Source organism: Panulirus ornatus, chromosome 24, assembly GCF_036320965.1.
Source record: "Panulirus ornatus isolate Po-2019 chromosome 24, ASM3632096v1, whole genome shotgun sequence".
Lineage (NCBI taxonomy): Eukaryota > Metazoa > Arthropoda > Malacostraca > Decapoda > Palinuridae > Panulirus > Panulirus ornatus.
The window spans coordinates 6,256,419-6,273,656 of record NC_092247.1 but is presented as its reverse complement, the minus strand read 5'-3'; the positions used below and the strand labels follow the sequence as shown (position 1 = coordinate 6,273,656).

At 38.1% G+C, this 17,238-nt stretch overlaps 1 protein-coding gene across 7 annotated transcripts in view; it reads right to left on the bottom strand.

The window, feature by feature from the left end:
• Window positions 1–403: 403 nt before the first annotated feature.
• LOC139757045 (WD and tetratricopeptide repeats protein 1-like) overlaps window positions 404–17,238 on the bottom strand; it is a 30,652-nt gene continuing 13,817 nt past the window's right edge. For 4 of the 7 annotated variants that reach the window (XM_071677064.1, XM_071677063.1, XM_071677061.1 and 1 more), the window contains 9 exons: window positions 16,659–16,860; window positions 15,691–15,805; window positions 13,645–13,845; window positions 11,180–11,462; window positions 9,348–9,428; window positions 7,023–7,198; window positions 6,720–6,885; window positions 5,909–6,101; window positions 1,750–4,855 (listed from right to left, as the gene is read on the bottom strand). In XM_071677064.1, coding sequence (XP_071533165.1) covers window positions 4,589–4,855; window positions 5,909–6,101; window positions 6,720–6,885; window positions 7,023–7,198; window positions 9,348–9,428; window positions 11,180–11,462; window positions 13,645–13,845; window positions 15,691–15,805; window positions 16,659–16,860 — 1,684 coding nt within the window. In that variant the 3' untranslated portion in view covers window positions 1,750–4,588. Of the gene's footprint in view, window positions 4,856–5,908; window positions 6,102–6,719; window positions 6,886–7,022; window positions 7,199–9,347; window positions 9,429–11,179; window positions 11,463–13,644; window positions 13,846–15,690; window positions 15,806–16,658; window positions 16,861–17,238 lie in introns of all 7 variants that reach the window. The other 3 variants (XM_071677068.1, XM_071677065.1, XM_071677066.1) reach the window with 2 other exon arrangements.

Sequence of the window (17,238 nt, the reverse complement as noted above, 5' to 3'; positions counted from 1 at the left end):
CAACATAACTCAGCCTCCAATATACAAAACAAATTTCCACTTTTACTTATTTCTTTATGAAAAATTTTCAAGTATATATTATTCAAAACAGAAGCAAATGACTCCACTGTTATGATTTGGTGGAAAAGTCCTATGTAATTTCACAAAAAAAATACCTAAAGAATAAATCATTCAATAAACTAGTCTACAACAACATTAAACTTTGCTTTAACCTTATGTGAGAAAAGTAACAAAGAAATAAGTAAATATACATAACTGTAATATGGAAAAATCACCTTTATCACTGAATATCATGTCATATAAATGAGACCATGACAAGAAATGGACCAGGAGGTGAACAAAATGAAAAGGGCTAGCAACGAAATGTGAGGCACAAGCAAACAAAACAATAGAAAAACCAAACTTCAATATCAACATTTTATTAAAACAATAATGTCATATGATTCACCCACTTTCTTTGGAGCCCACATTCTTTTTTTTTTAACATGTACATGTATGTACAAGTATATCAGCACATACACCAATACTCCACTCGTTACTGGTTATGTACTTTTCTTCACCACAAGTTCATTATATCAAATTCATTTTATAAAATATAACCTCCACACAAATGATTATGTACATGCATTAAACTGCACAATACAGCACCAGTATAAATATCTATATTCAGCAGCCCTATATATACAGCTGCATCAAAGCCTGGCAAGGAGAGAAAGATATGGCAGGAGCTCAAATATTTGATAATGTTTAACAGTACAATGATTATCTAAAATCTGGAGAATCAAAAAATTTATTACTGCTGTCAGAACACATTTATCTTTTGTGCTATCCTGACGTGGCAGAGTAAGTTGCATTAACAACTTGTTAAATATTTAAACTTGACGTGAACTACATCATGAAGAGAGAGGCATCACCATCACTATACGTGAAATACATCATGAAGAAAGAGCATCATCACCATCATGACACAATACTCATTAGAGATCAAAATGTATTCAAATGTCAACAATATTGCATGATTTCTTATTTCAAATATGCATCTAGAAGCAACAGGTAAAAAACACAGCCTAATATCCTGCATCATTCAGATTAGTAGATAATCATGGTACTGGTGAAATAAAGTGTCTATATCACCTGTTTTGTGTACTTGTAATATATTCTCCCTGCTAATCATTTACAACAGAATCCACATATGGACAATAAAGATTAAACTTGACTTTGATACTGCAACCTCTGCAAATGAAATTAATGTATACTAAAACTGTAATCTTCTTGGGGAAAGTATGGCATCACATCACTCAGCTAACTTATATCAAGATTTTAAGAACAAAACTGGAGCACTTAAAAGAATATCATAATTTTCAGAAGCCAAAAAATATATCAATAAAGTAAATAAAAAGCAGAAATAAACAGGGTGAAAGATGATACACAAATATATATTGGAGTGTGTGTGTGTGTGTGTGTGTGGGTGTGAAGTTAGTTATGTAGCCCCCAAAACCCCTTCTGTGGAGCTACTTCTGCTTAAAGGTTGCATTTTACCTGGAGGCATGGCACAGTAGGCTTCTTTAAAGTGAGAAAATCTTCAATAATGCTGCACTTCTTTCCTTCCACTGAAGATGATACAACTCCACTGAGTGTGACTTGCACTTTGTGTTGTTACCACCGACAGGTGGAATCTAGTAACACATGTGAGCGTATTCATGTGTTTATCTATTTATGCTACACAGGTAGAGAGTTATACATCTGCAGAGCTCCCTCTCCTATGCTATGAAATAGCCTTTTAACCTTTGTAAACTGCAAGCATTCAACATCTCCTTGGCTAAGTTTATTCCAACCATGCACTAAACCAACACTTCTTTTCTAATCATTTTCTTGTCCATTTTTGTGTTGTGGCCTCTGGTTACTATAGTACTGCATCTCTAACGTAACTATTTGCTGTCAACGCTGTCCATCTGATTTAAAACTTGCAGGTTGTTGTTCCCCCTTCATTTCTCTTCTCCAAGGTAGGCAACTTTGAATACTTCAGCCTCTCACTACAACTCAGTCATATGAATTCAAGTGCCATTTAGCTTGATCTTTGGACCTTCACAATCAGATCTTCATGCTTTTTTAGCTGTGGTGACCTGACTTAGAGAGGCATAGTCAATCTTTAGGCTGAAATATGAATATGAATCTAAAGCAGACACTTCGCCCCTTTCACATATTTCCTAATAGGAGGCTATGGTAACAGATTAGGTACAATACTGATCCCTTGATCTTTTACCACACACATATTTCTGTAATTTATTTCTAGATAATTACTAATCACACTGAGGACTTCTCTTAAGTGTGTCCCAGTGTCTTTAAGGGCCAAGATGGGTACGTTTGATGGTATAGGAGTTCCACTGGTGTTGAATGGATACAAGGGATGAGCTTCACACAAAAATTTAAAGAAAGTGGATGAGTTATGATTAAATGTTTGAGGACAGAATGTGGTGTGATGAAGGCTTATCAAATAAAAATGATAGGGTGAGAGAGAAGCATAATAGTATGAAAGAGCTAGGGAGGGTGTGCTGAAATGGTCTGGACTTATGGAGTAAATGATTGAGGGAGCAATGATTAAAAGGGTATACATGTTAGAAGCAGAGGGAACAGGGAAAAGGGAGAATTAAAGAAAGGGAGGGAAGAGTGGAGTGAAAGACACTTTGAAGATTCAGGGCTGGAACATGCAGGAAGGTATGTTGTATATAAGGGATAGAGCAAATTGGAGTGATGTGGTATACAGAAGACAACATGCTTTCAATTGGCTGAACTAGAACATGAAAAGTGCTTAGGGAAAACCACAAAATGCTCTGTGAGGCTTGGCAGTGGATAGGCGGCTTTGGTTTCAGTGCATTACATATGACAGCTAGAGTGTGGATGTGTGCAAATGAAGCCATTTCTTCATCTGTTCCTAGCACTACCTCATTAACATGGGAAATGGCGAACATGTACAAAATAAAAAGATTTATAAACATTGTATACAGCAGGTAATATACAGTCTTTCACTTTACAACTGAAATGTTCTATCATCAGTACCTTACTATCTTTGAGAAGTGTGTACCTTAATGCTTCCTGTACCATTCTAATTATTCCTTCATTATCATTGTATATTTGTCCTGGATCATTGCAATTCTTTGGAGTAAATAATCTTAACAATGCATTTCTTTCCTAAAGTTACTCTTCCCACAGTGTATTGTCTAAATGGTCTAAGTTTCAGTTTCCTGGAACTTTTGCTTAGCTGTAATTAAGAGGGACAAACCTCTCCTCTTGCCTTCTTCCCTATTCACTATCATGTACCCCTCTGGGAAGAACTGGTGAGATATGATCTCTAAGTAAGCTTTGTTTCCACATATCCAACAATATCAGGTGCATTTTCCCTGATATGAACCCTGAATGCCAACTCTTTACTACATACTACTAATCCATGGGCTTTTGTATACCTAACTTTTGCTCTTACATTTCCATCTCTAAACTTTCCTCATCTGTCTGTGCTACTGGCAGGGGTATTATATCCTCTTGCCTCAGTTAGCATCCCTTATGTATGTGGAATTGCCTATTTGTACTGTACAGGGAGGGAGTTTTACACTCATAGGAACCCTATCTTGAACACTCTCTACTATTATACATCTCCTTATATTTTTGGATACTGTCTGCATTAACCATGTTCTCATTCACTCTATTCCATTCATTCACCTCTCTTATAGCATAAAAGTACTTCTTTACATAATTCTTAATAAGTTTCTTGCTTAGTTTCATGTTATGTCCTCTGGTTGCTCTAGCTCTACATCTCTTGAGAAACTGTGCACTGTCCACATCATCAATCAACATAAAAACTTAAAAGATTGTGATGAAATCATCCCTCACTCTTCTTTCTTCCATGGTGGGCAAATTTAAGGTCTCTAGCCCTGCAACTCAGCTCTCTTAATTCTGGTACCATCTTTGTACCATCTACACTGGACCTTCTCTCTTAGCTCTTTGTGCTTATTTTTGTGTGGAGACCAAACATAAGAATATTCTAGTTCTAGCTTTATGTAAGATATGTGAGTGTATATGTGAGCGTAATACAGATATACCGAGAATCAACCAACTGGAGATTCTGTGTTGAAAACATTCCATTACAACCAAAAGTAGAAAAAAAAATAATTTTCTGACCTTATGGATATAATTTTAAGGCTAACTGTTTCAAACTAAATTACACAACCAAATACAAATAATAGAAGGCATACAGATGTACACTATTTTGCAAGGCTCCAGTCAGGTTACAGGACAGGATAAATGAAACTTTCACTGCATTTTAATTTCCACTGCCACAAGTCACTTGGTAAAATATTTAAGCCTAAGCAGTCTCCTGCACTCAAGGTCCAGAATCTGAAATACCTATTTCAGAAAATATTCTTTGGTACTTAATCAGTCATACTATCTATAATGACTGTTAATGGTGAGGACTACAGTAAACTAAACTTCAGTTATTAAAAGGCTCTTCAGAATTCACACCAAAGTCGGTGAAGTCCATCACAGTCTTGTTTCTGGAGGATAGGGCCAACTAGGTTTAGAGGCCTGTCTAGTTTCAGCTAGTACGACACTGCACATCTGCCATGTTACGGTCGTTGGGTCCCCCAGGGGAGGGATCCCTGGGTGGATTATCACTACCTTGACCTGGTCTGCCTCCTCCACTCCCTCTTCCTTCACCACTACCTCCACCACCACCTCCAAATACATGTGCCATGTTACCCATATGCATGAGCATCATTTCTAAAGGGTCAGCACTCATGCGCTGCTGGTTAGCCCGAGCAACCTCTTCTACATCTGTGACCATTTCACTTTCACCATCCACCTGCAAAAAAAAACAATACAATACAAATACGGACTCTTTCCAAGACCTAACAGAATTAGCAAAGGATATTTCCATACAAAAGCCCTATTCAGACATCACTTGGAAATAAAAGGAAAAAACAATATTCTTGCCATATGTAGCCATCCAACAGAGAGCCTACAATGCATGTGAAATTCAACTTGTGGCAAGAAAAAAATATGCAGACTGTTTCTGACAGCATCCCACTACATTCGCATTGACTGACTTCCATAGCACCAATGCAATCTATAAGATTTCCCAGACCAATACCTACTAATCGCTACTGAAACTCCCAGTCGTCTTTAATTATGACAGCCTAACCCTTACTTTCCCTGTCCTCTCCTTCCTTCCCTGTCACCTGCATCCTCTGGTGAAATACAATATGCAGGTTTATCTCTTTAGTAAATTTTGTCTGCACTCCACTTCTGTACCCTCACTGATTTTCCATAAGCCACCTCCATTTCATTATCATTTACTATCAACCCATCTATATATATTCATAAACACCGCGACATGGATAGTAATTCTGCTTGCCTGATATTGAAGAATGTTCATGAGGTAGTAAGTGACAGAATGGCAGCAACAAACAATGATGGCCAGCATACACCCTTAGGAGTAGCTGAACATCACAAGAGGATGCGTATGGCATGTACTTTCAAAATAACCTTGGGCACAGCCTTTTAAGATTATAAAAGAGCATCTTCTTACTACTAATGTCTGCACTCAAGGCAGGGTAAGGGTAGTACTGCTGTCACTATGGTTGCATATAAATCTAAGTAGCTGAAGGTTCATGCATACTTGAACAATATTCTCTTCTAATTCTTTTTTCCTGATGATAATAGCATCTAACAAGGGCTTTATATGGACAACTCCAAGATTTTACCAATCTAACACATATCATCTTTCATGGAAAGCTCCCATGCATCCATCAACTGCTGTTAATGCAAAATACAGTACATAAGATAGCAAATGGTAAAGTTAAGCACACAGGAGTTCTCTCATTTCCTTCATTACTGATACTGAAGCTGCACTCACCTGTGGTAGAGGAGCCCAAAGTTTCACAACAGATTCTATTCCACTTGTTGCTAGAAGACAGGTGTGAGGATGGGACTGAACACAGTTAACAATAGACTCATCTCCAGGTATAACACGTACAAGATTGGTTGTATGCCGATCCCAGATGAATAAATTTCCATCATCAGAGCCTGCAGCAATAAACTGTCCATCTCTGAAACACAAAAATGGACGAAGATACGCAACAGCCTCTCAAAATAGAAGGGTGCATATCAAGTGATGAAGTAAGTCAACATTACAGATACAAAAAAATATGTAAAAAAAAAAATGCATATAAGAAATCGTGCAGATTTGTAAGGAATACCTATCTAGATTAAACTTACATAGGATACATTTCTAGACATACTGAATTAAATGGAAAAAAAAATTTCTTACATGACTATGGTATGATGCTGAAGTTAATGCATCCACCTTCCTCTGCACATCCTCATCTACAACCCATGCCTTGCATCTATACATCATCATTAGGACTACTATACCTTAACATACACCCATTTTTGCCCCCCCAGACAACAAGTGCTCTTTCCACACATTCCTCAATGCTCACAGAACCATTACACTCTCACTCACACCATGACTCAAATCTTCTTCCATGGTTCCATTCACAACTATGTCCATTTCCAAGTATCTAAATCACTTCACTTCCTCTAAATTTTCTCCATCCAAATTCACACACCAACATAATAACCTGCTTTCAATTTACAGCACTTTTCACAGCTGATATCTACAAATAATTTGAAATAAAAATCTTAAAAACTATAGAGACAATTACTTTCCAAGAAAAACTGCTTCCTTTATGTCTGTGGTTGTGTTGCAATGACCACAGTACGACTTGAGGTAATCAGCAGCTCGTGCTCGCCAATCTTGCTCCTGGGCACTTGGGGTTGGAAGAGTACCAAGAAGTCCCTCCTCATCACTGTCTCCTTCACTATTATTTCCTAAAGAAAAAATTCATTGACAACAAAATATAATCATCTTCAGTTTTCAAAATGTGGATGAGAAATCCAAACTAATCACTATAAAAGATGTCTTAAAATTCTTTTAGTATTCAAACAGAACTTATCCATACCTTTACCTCTAAATGCATATAAATTACCTCCCCCTTGCTGATGGATGACAGAAGTTGCAATGTCATGAGCTAGTGTAGTGCAAGCTGGAGAAGCACTGTGATCAGGATGTTGTCTTCTGAACTCTTCAAGGCACAGCTGAGCCTCCTGCTCTCGCCCTAGTTGATGCAAACATCGAGCTAATCTGAAAAAGTAATGGTAAAAAGTAAGTAAACTCTTAAATGCTCAGGAGCATTTAAGATAAGGACGTTAGGGAAATGATGCAGAGGGTGTACTCAAGAGATAGTTTGCATGTCAGAACATTGGAAACAAGTTTCATTAGTTGAAACAATTAAATGACCATCTTTGCATCACCAGCTCATATCTAATATATATTGAACAAATGCAAAGAGTATTTCAGTGCAAATCAGGCCACAGTTCATCTGTTCCTGATGCTACCTCACTTAGATGGGAAAAGCAAATATGAATGAAAAAACATATTATACACTTTTGCTGTCTATCACCTTATTCATTCCCACTTACATAGAGTAGATCAGCCAAACAGCTCATTTTCATTTTTCCTCAATTCACAATTCAGTTGAACAGAGGTATCTCCAAGGCTCACACCAGAAAGTGGAAAAACCAGGATCACAGGGTAAGAAAGCCAGTGTTCTAACTAACTGGCTACAAGTGCCACAGCAGAAACAAAAATTCATGATAATCTGGTAATGGGAAATGGTTTACAATATTCTCTTAACTGCTTGATCAGTTGAAGATATATATAAAAGAACTGTGTGGATGTATACATCTGATTGATCCCATCCATATGAAAAATTTGGAAGGAAACAAATTCTGTAGGTGGCATTTATGGATCTGAAGAAAATCTAAGATAAGTCTGGTAAAGATGCTTTGAGGAAGGTGTTATTAGTATATAGTGTAGGGGTAGAGCTGTTGGAAGCAAGGGTTTTCATAAGAGAGTAAGGCGTGGGTGCCAGTAGGAAGATAGTTCAATGGAATAGTATATGAAACCATGTCTGAGAAAGATGTCCTATCTGGGATACCACAAGGTATAGTGCCAAGCTCAATATCCTTATATGCTAAGGAGAGCAGAGTAAGCAAAACAATTGGATCAAAAGCTGATCAAAAGGATGTCCAGTGACTTATACATGATCTACAAAAGGACAGAATTGTACCTGATGGAATTTAGCAAAGAGAAATTTAAGCAGATATGTCATGGAACACGTAAGACTACTATATGACACCATACCAAGGCTTAATGGAGAAAGTGACCATTTCATTTATTCTTTATTGCTCGTCGCAGACAAAAGTCCACATCAAGGCCAGGCTTTCATTGAAATATAGAGAGAATTATGGAACAGAAAGAGAAAAGACAAGGGAAAACCTGTATTTTGAAATGCACCATTTCACATATTGGGAATGACATGAAAAGGTAAAGAGTTTCAAAACTTCAATGTTTACAGAAAGAAGCAGGTGTCAAAACGGCCCATCCTTGAGTTGCTGATGGCCACACAATAATGATGAGACAGCAGCTTGCCGAGTATTGCATGGTCTAGCCAGTGGATAGGACAAACATGCAGCCAGCTCTCAGGAGCAAAACCAAAAATAATACCTATAGAAGAGGGGAAAATGAACCAACATTGCAGCAAAGGGCAAGGGGGTCAAGTTTGGAAATTATCCTGGAATAGTTTATAAGGCAGACCGCTTTTGACTCCTCTCTCTTAAGTAAGGAAGCAGAGATAGAACCACCCCAAATGTGAGAGTAGTACTCCATACAAGGATGAATCAATCCCCTGTATAAATGGAGCAACTGTTCAGAAGAGAAGTTTTGACATCTAAACAGGACACCCAGTTTCTTAGATGCAAACTTAATGTGGGGTTTCCAAGAAAGAGTGGATGTTACAGTGATACCAAGTATGTTCATTGACAGAACTATCAAAGGGGAGAGAAGCATTGTGAGTTTTCAAGAGAGAGATGGAAGATACAAATGTAAAGGATTTGATGTAGTAGTTAGCATTCCTGGCCATGATGCATTCATAGGCCACCCAAAGTCAAGTGCATAGGTTGAACCCTGGTTGTAGCAGTTGGTTCACAATCAAACCAGCTAAGCATCCAACCCTAAGGGTTAGTCACTAAAATAGGTACCTGGCTCTGGCTAAGGAATACATACAGACATATACTCTCAAATCAGCAATTCATATTCCTAAGGACAAGACCTACACATAAAAGACATTAGTTAAATATTAGCAAGGCTTAGTCTCCTTGCCTTCAGGCAGATTATGTATGAATAAAATGGTGTATCCCTAACTATATTCACATTACTTTTAGCCACTTACCTAAAGTGTGCCTTAACATGATGTGGATCAATCTCTAATGCTGTGAAGCAATCCCTTAGGGCAGCATAATTATCACCTTCCCTAAAATTATACCTTCATTAGACTTATTAATTAGGTTTAATACATATGTTTAAAAATGAATATTCACCTACATAACACTATATTTTTCAATGAATGCACAATTCTAGAAGAAAAAATCTGCATTCCATGGGTCATCAAAAGCCTCATCATGTGTACATATATAAATACATATGTGAATTATTTGTGAAGTAAAGCGAGTACAAGATAACAAATGGGAGCAACAATGAAGGGAGCAGATGGGAAGTGGTAACAGACAAACAAGAGATAAAGAGGCAATGAAGTGAGTATTTCAAGGATTGTTAAAGGTGCCAAATAAAAAGGTGAAAAATGTGGGGTGTGTGAGACATAACTTTGATTAACTACATGATTTTGCCACAATAGCAGGCCTAGCATGTGGCTGTCAACCACACTACTTGCTTGTTACAAAATGCTATTTTTCATGAGGTTTGTGAGGCAAAAAGTCATGACAAGTAATATAGCAAAAAGAGAAGTGGTGATGAAACCCTTGCATGATAAGAAGTGTAGCATAGCAGCTGCAGTGAATGAGACTGCAGCTGAATTTCTTAAGGAAGGGATGTCAGTGCTACTGACTGCTTAGTTAGGATTTTCAATGTATGCATAGCTAACCAACAGGTGTAAGTTCATTAAGCATACATGGCAAGTCATATGGAAAAATCATTACAGAGAGGATGATGTCATGAACAAAGCATCAGTTCAGGGAGTAGCAATGTGGCTGCAGGACAGCATGCTAGGATTAGGTGTTTGCTTTGAAGAATCTGTATGAGAAATACTCACGAGAAATAGAATGATTTCTATGAGGCACTTATGGAGCTGGAAAAGTGTATGATAGGGTTGAAAGAGATGTTAAGCATTAGAAAGGAAGAGGGCAAGTGGTTACTGGGAATAATGGGTCTAAAGCAAAGGTCTGTCCTCTCAACAAAGCTCTTTTATCTATTTATGGATAGAGTGGTGAGAAAATGTGAAAGCAAGGGTCTTAGAGAAAAGGGGGGTTTGCAGTTTGTTAGGGATGAAGAATCCTGGGAGGTGAGTCAGCTGCTTTTGCTGGTGACACAACTCTGGTGGCAAATTAAAGTGAAAAACTGCAGAAGCTGGTGTAAAGTCTGGGAGAGTGTGTGAAAGGAAAAGGTTGAGTTAATGTGAAAAAAATCACAATTAAATCTAGCTGGAGTCAGAGACAGGTTGAATGGAGCATGAGTTGTGAGGAAGTGAAGTGTTTTAGGTTCCTAGAAGTGGTCATGGCAGCAGACAAAACTATGGAAACTGAAGTGAACCATACAGTAAGAGAGGGGGAGGAAAAAGGCCCTCAGTACATTGAGAAGTGAGCATAAAGAGAGGTCACAGTCTGTATGGACAAAAATGGGTAACTTTGGTGGTAAAGTAGTCCTGCTGGTATGGATGTGAGGTGTGGGCCCTAGTTGACATAGCCACTCCAACCAACACATGTCTTTACCATTCAAAAAGTAAATCACAAAGTATTACTAAAAGTATTGGTGAAACAAAACATTAACAGAAAAACAGGAAAATGAATAACTTGCTTCTAACCAACAAAAAGCTCATCATGGTTGCAAATGGAACCACATGTGATGAAGATGTGTTTCCAGGTGTCCCACAATACTCTAAGAAAATGAGAGAAGATATTTGGTTTTCATTATTTTCAGGATAACAAAACCCCTATTATTAGTACGAAGAAATTGGTCTTTAACTAAAAAATATGTTTCAATGAAACTTACCATTTCCTCTTCATAAGGGCTGCAGCTCGATTGCTGTAAAGAACTGCAGAATTTGGACATATTTGAGCTGCCTGATTATACAGCTGGAGGGCAATAATGTATTTCTCAGCTGCAAATGCCTGGTTAGCCCTGGCCTTTAGAGTTTCTGCTCGAGGGGGAAGGAGAGGCACTGGTGTGTGAGAATACGGGGACAGTCGGTCCCCACCTCCTGTAAGGTGACTGGATATACCGTTGGTGCTGGAAGTAACTGACTTACATACACCGTTTGAAGGTCCACCTGTCTCTGAAATTATTGAAAAATGTGTAATCTGTAGTAATATCATGAAAATTCAATTCAATAAATATCTCAAGGTCCCCTTTTGAATCATGGGAGTAATATTCGTATCTGAACAAAAGATACCTAAAAGACATAACATTGCATCCTACTAAGCTAAGGTGGATGAGCCAAAATAATGCGATTACCAAACTAACCAAAAAAAGTACTCATGATCCCTAAACAACCTATACCTAGGAAAGAGCCAATCATGCCTAAAAACAGAATGATAAGGTAATGTTTGGGGTTAGTGGGAAGGCAAGATCAGCTAAGGAGGTGGAGTCATTTATGATTAAGATGTTGAACACTGTAAAAGAGTTCAAGAAACCGAGTTGAAGACTAATGTGGATTAGAATGAAATTTGACTACTTAAGGCGAGTTATTGTTAGCAGTTATGCACCAGTAGTAAGAGAAGTCAAGAAGAAGGGAAAGCTTCTTTGGAGGACCTGAGTGAATGCTTCAGCAGTTCTTATGCAAGATAAAATCCTCACAATAAGGAATCTCAAGGAAATGTGGGTGATGTGGGAGGGCAACTGCACTGCAGTGGAATGGCCAGGGAGCAAGTAATGCTTCTTTTATGGTTGTTCCACACATGTGCTTAGAGTAATGAGGAGGGCAAGTGTTCCCAGTTAAGGTGATTCTACACCATGGATGTGTGATTTTACCATAGCTGTTTAATCTCTTAATAGATGGATCGGTAAGAATGGGTAAATGTGAGTTTTGGAATGAATGGCAGGTCTACAATATGGTGGAGATTTGGGGGGGGACTGAAGATGAATCAGTTGCTGTTTGCAGATGATGTAGCTCTGGTGGCAAATTTCTAAGAAAAACTCCAAAAGTTGGAACAAAAGCAGTAAACATATGTGAGTATATGCATACAAAACCTTGTAAGGTAATGAGTACATAAATGCATACAAGTGTAAGGTAATGAGCATGCAAGTGCATACAAAAGTAAGGTAATGAGATGCATCTGAGGGAATTAAAGAGGATCAGGAACAGAAAGGAATGAGTGAAGAATGAGTGACTGTGGGGATCTATGTGTAAAAGGTTGAAGGAGAAAGGGAGAGGGGAAGATTGAAAATAAGAAAAGATGGCATAAAGGGGACAAGAAGGGAAGACTGAGGAAGAGATGGTAAGATGAAGTGAAAGATGCTTTGGGTGTCTGGAGCCTGACCATGCAGGAGGGTAGGATGTCATGTATAGGATAAAACAAATTAGATGGATGTGGTGTACAGCTGGTGTGCTACTACTGGGTGGAACCAGGATATATGAAGCAGTCAGAGAATACCATGAAGAGATCTGTGGGGCTTGGCTATGGATAAGGGGCCCTGGTTTTGGATCTTTTAAGTTAAAGATTGCAGGCAAACAAATAAGTTCATTATTCACTTGTTCCTAGCACTACCTCACTAACATGGGAAATGGGAAACAAGCACACAGATGGTGATCACTAATCATGCACGCTCCTTAATGCACCTATGACCTTCGCCTCTCTTTCTACACTGTAGTTCACATCATTCCCTATGGTTCCACTGGATGCCCCATCCACTACCACATACCTAACACAATGAACTTTCTCCAGATCCTCTTCCCCATTTAACCTGACACTCAAACCTTCCTGTCTGACCCACCCCTTCATCCATGCTACACAGCATTACATTAACCCTACAAAATAAAAAGGTTCACTGACATTTTTTGCCATCTTAGGCAACTTTGTATTGAAAGATGATAAAGTCATATGCATCCAATGGACACTTCATTCCTCTTCCTCACTGATCCCCTCAGTTTTGTGACTTGCCACAACTACACACTCCCTATCTCTATCACCAGCCCCTACAGTCTCTCTGGTGTCTGTCACCACACTATGTCTTCAGCAAACAGCAAATCATTCACCTCTCATGCCCCTATCCCTACCATACCCGTAGCACACTGCAAACTTGACCCCTAGTTCAAGACCCTCATATTTTCCTCCCTCACCACCCTAACCATGAAAAGATAAACCGCCACAGTGACATCAAACATCCTTGACACATAACCAACTTCATCAGGAACCTCTCATCCTCTTCCCTATCTACCTGCATACATGCCTGACTCTCAAAGTGAAACCCACTCACTACACTTATCACCTACCTATTACATACACAAATTTGCTTACCTTTAGAATGAACCTGATGTTTTGCAAAACTGCTGGCTGAATAGTGCCTAGGATAATGTGGATTAGCAGTATTGAAGAGGTAGATATGCTCCCCACCAAGGTTTGCCAGAAGCTGCGTGCCATCTGTATTGTAAGTCAGGTAGGTGGTTGCTAATGACCGGTACCGCCGATAATACTCCTTCAGCTTGTCAGGTAAGTGACCTGGTACAGACAAATGAAAATTTTTCAAATAGATCTTGAATAGTGTCTGCATTTTACATGCCAATTACTGTATTCAAAGAAATGGTTATCAACTCTCAGAGAATAACTTTATTTTTTACCATATGCATTACCAATGAAAATTAACTATACTTGATAAAGAGCAAAATAATTCTGAATATCGAGAAAAAGTGCTAAAGATGACCAAATTCTCATTTTCCCATTTCCTTCCCCCAAGTCCTTGAGCCCAGTGCAACAAGGGATCCTTCTTCCCATAACAAAACCTTCATTTCAGAAGAAACTGATTAAATAGTTGCAAAAAACATACCAGCACACAGTATGAACACTTTCATGTATGAAACTAAAAGGATTGCGAATATTCAATACCATCTAAATGAAGAACTTAGTTAAGGGATACAGATTTCAACAGAGATACAAATGGGAATGTCTGATCATGTAATGAAGAGTATACTAAAGCTAACCAAAAATACCCAAAGGTAAAACAATACAGAAACCTCAAATAAAGATTATAACATCTGAACAGATCACAACTACAATATGTAATTTCTTGATGCAATTAAGTAGACCAGACTTTCTGTTACGTAACAAAGTACTGTTGTCTGATTTTCAATGAAAGATGGGTTGGGGTGAAACAACAGAGAATTCTCCCTGCGTCCAATGCTATAAGTGTACAAAAAGGAATATATGATACACGAACAAATAACTTCCCGGACAGAAATGAAGTTTTAAGGATGAAAAACTATTTTTCCACATTATGAAAGGCCACACGAAATTTGAGGGTTGCCTCAGTCACTCACTCATTTGCCAGTCACATGAACACTTCATGGACAAGAGGAGTGCCTACCTAACAAGGCCTAAATAAAGGGGAATGTGTAGCAAAGAGAAGAACTGGGCAGGAACAAAATATTTCTTCTCCACAAGTCCTTCAAATACTCAATGCTAATGGTAGGAGTAAAGAAAAACACAAATGCCCTGCCAAACCCTAATGGTAAATTATCCACGCGTGTCAGAAAGGGAGACATAGTTGGTTCTGTTACTAGTCTACTGTATAATTTACTACACTCCAAAATGAAAGAGCACACTATCAAAATAACCAAGGTACTATCAGTTATAATAAAAGAAAACTTATTATAAATAAAATCACCAATCAAACAACAAAACATGGGGAAAGAAATAACAAGAGGACCTGAACAATGACTGGGGAAAAGAACATTACAATGAAAGCTATTAATCAGAGTACTCATAGACACTGGAACAGAATAAATATATGTAAATCCATTTTCTAGGTGGAGTAAAACAATGAAAAAGAAATGAAAAACTAATAGCCAATGGAGAACTGTCTTCCTACTGTGAAGTAAGCTGTTCTGGTGCTTATGTAGCAAGCTGGTAGGTGGTTGGTTGAGGTAAATCTCAATAAAAGTAAAGGACTCGCAACAGATGCTGTCTTACACTCCAGAGGGCAGAAGGATGCATATTTCCCTAAAAATAAATTCTGAGGTGTGGCTAGCATGCTATCCATATTTCCTGCAGTGCCATCTAGCAAAAATTAAAACAACTGCATTGCTCAGATAGTCTGGATATGAAAGCATATATATGGAAGACTTAAAGAACAGTGCATTCTAGTGGTGCAAGGTATTTAGTCCAAAAGGTTAATAGAAAAAGTGGCAGGGTTGTCTGCATGACTGAGAGAAAATGTGCAATGTTGCTGCAAAGTTTAAAAGTTTGCATAAAACACCCTGCTGTCCTGAATTTAAAGAAACAGCACTTATGATTAAAAAAAAGTCACATACTGTGACTTTTCCAAAACAGCAATGTGGAGATACTTGCCTGGAACTAAATACTGAACACAGCCTGGTGGAAGGTTATCGGATGAGGCATCAAGTTGGCTGGTAGCATAGTTACTCCTTTCCCACTGACTCCGCAGAGTTCCCCCTGGAGGGTACTAAAAATATTGATAAAAGCTGATTAATGTCATGGAAATGCATAAGTCTAAGAAATCGAAGATCCCTGAAATAAGTCTTATTTTCCACAAGATACTTAGCCTCTCTTACTTAAAAATAATTCTGGGAGACTATTCAGTAGTCACACTGGATGTAAACACAGAAAGCAAATAAATGAAAATTATAAATGAAAAATATGTAAATGGAAATAATTCTTTCATTATTTTTCTTCCTCCTATTCATCATTTCCCTTATTAGTGAGGTAAGGCCAGGAAGACATGAAGTAATAGCCTCCTTTGCTAATAAAAAGCAGAGAAAAAAGACAATTATAGTATTTCTCAAGATCTTTTTTTTTTTTTCAAACTATTCGCCATTTCCCGCGTTAGCGAGGTAGCGTTTAGAACAGAGGACTGGACCTTTGCGGGAATGTCCTCTTTATTACTAAAACTACTTTTCTTCTTTTTTACATTAACTGAGATCATCTTTTCTCTTTCTCTATCTACTTCACCCAAAATTCTATTCAAATGAACTTCTCCATGCTAGAGAGTTACCATAAATCACACAACCGCCTCAATCACAAAACCTTAAAAAAGACAAACATACAAATTCATTAGCTACCCAAGTATCATCTACAACTAGTATATCTATCAACCCATACAAAATCTGGTCTAGAAAACTGGGAACCCTAGCAATCAACAATATTTGGCATGCATGACATGAAAAAGAATTACTGCTGCCAAGTACACAAATAAAAAGTATTAACTAAAACATTTTACATGACAAATTATATCCTTTATATTCAAAAGGCTTCAAATTATGTACAGTATCAAAATTCAGTAAAAAAATAAATCTTACCTGTAAACTAGTCAATTTAATCATTCTTCTGTCATATATTCTAATGTATGGGTCACTAGCTCCTACAGCTATTAATTCAGGACGAGTTGGATTGATGGTTATACACTTGCATTCCGCAGTTCGACCAGCATGGCATCGGAGATTGATTAAAACATTATTTGCCTGCGAATTGCAGGTGTGTGGAGCTCGCATGTCATACAACCTGTTAAGAATAATTTACTATGTGTTAAGATATAATGACAAATATTTTTTTTTTTTTTATACTTTGTCGCTGTCTCCCGCGTTTGCGAGGTAGCGCAAGGAAACAGACGAAAGAAATGGCCCAACCCACCCCCATACACATGTATATGCATACGTCCACACATGCAAATATACATACCTACACAGCTTTCCATGGTTTACCCCAGACGCTTCACATGCCTTGATTCAATCCACTGACAGCACGTCAGCCCCGGTATACCACATCGCTCCAATTCACTCTATTCCTTGCCCTCCTTTCACCCTCCTGCATGTTCAGGCCCCGATCACACAAAATCTTTTTCACTCCATCTTTCCACCTCCAATTTGGTCTCCCTCTTCT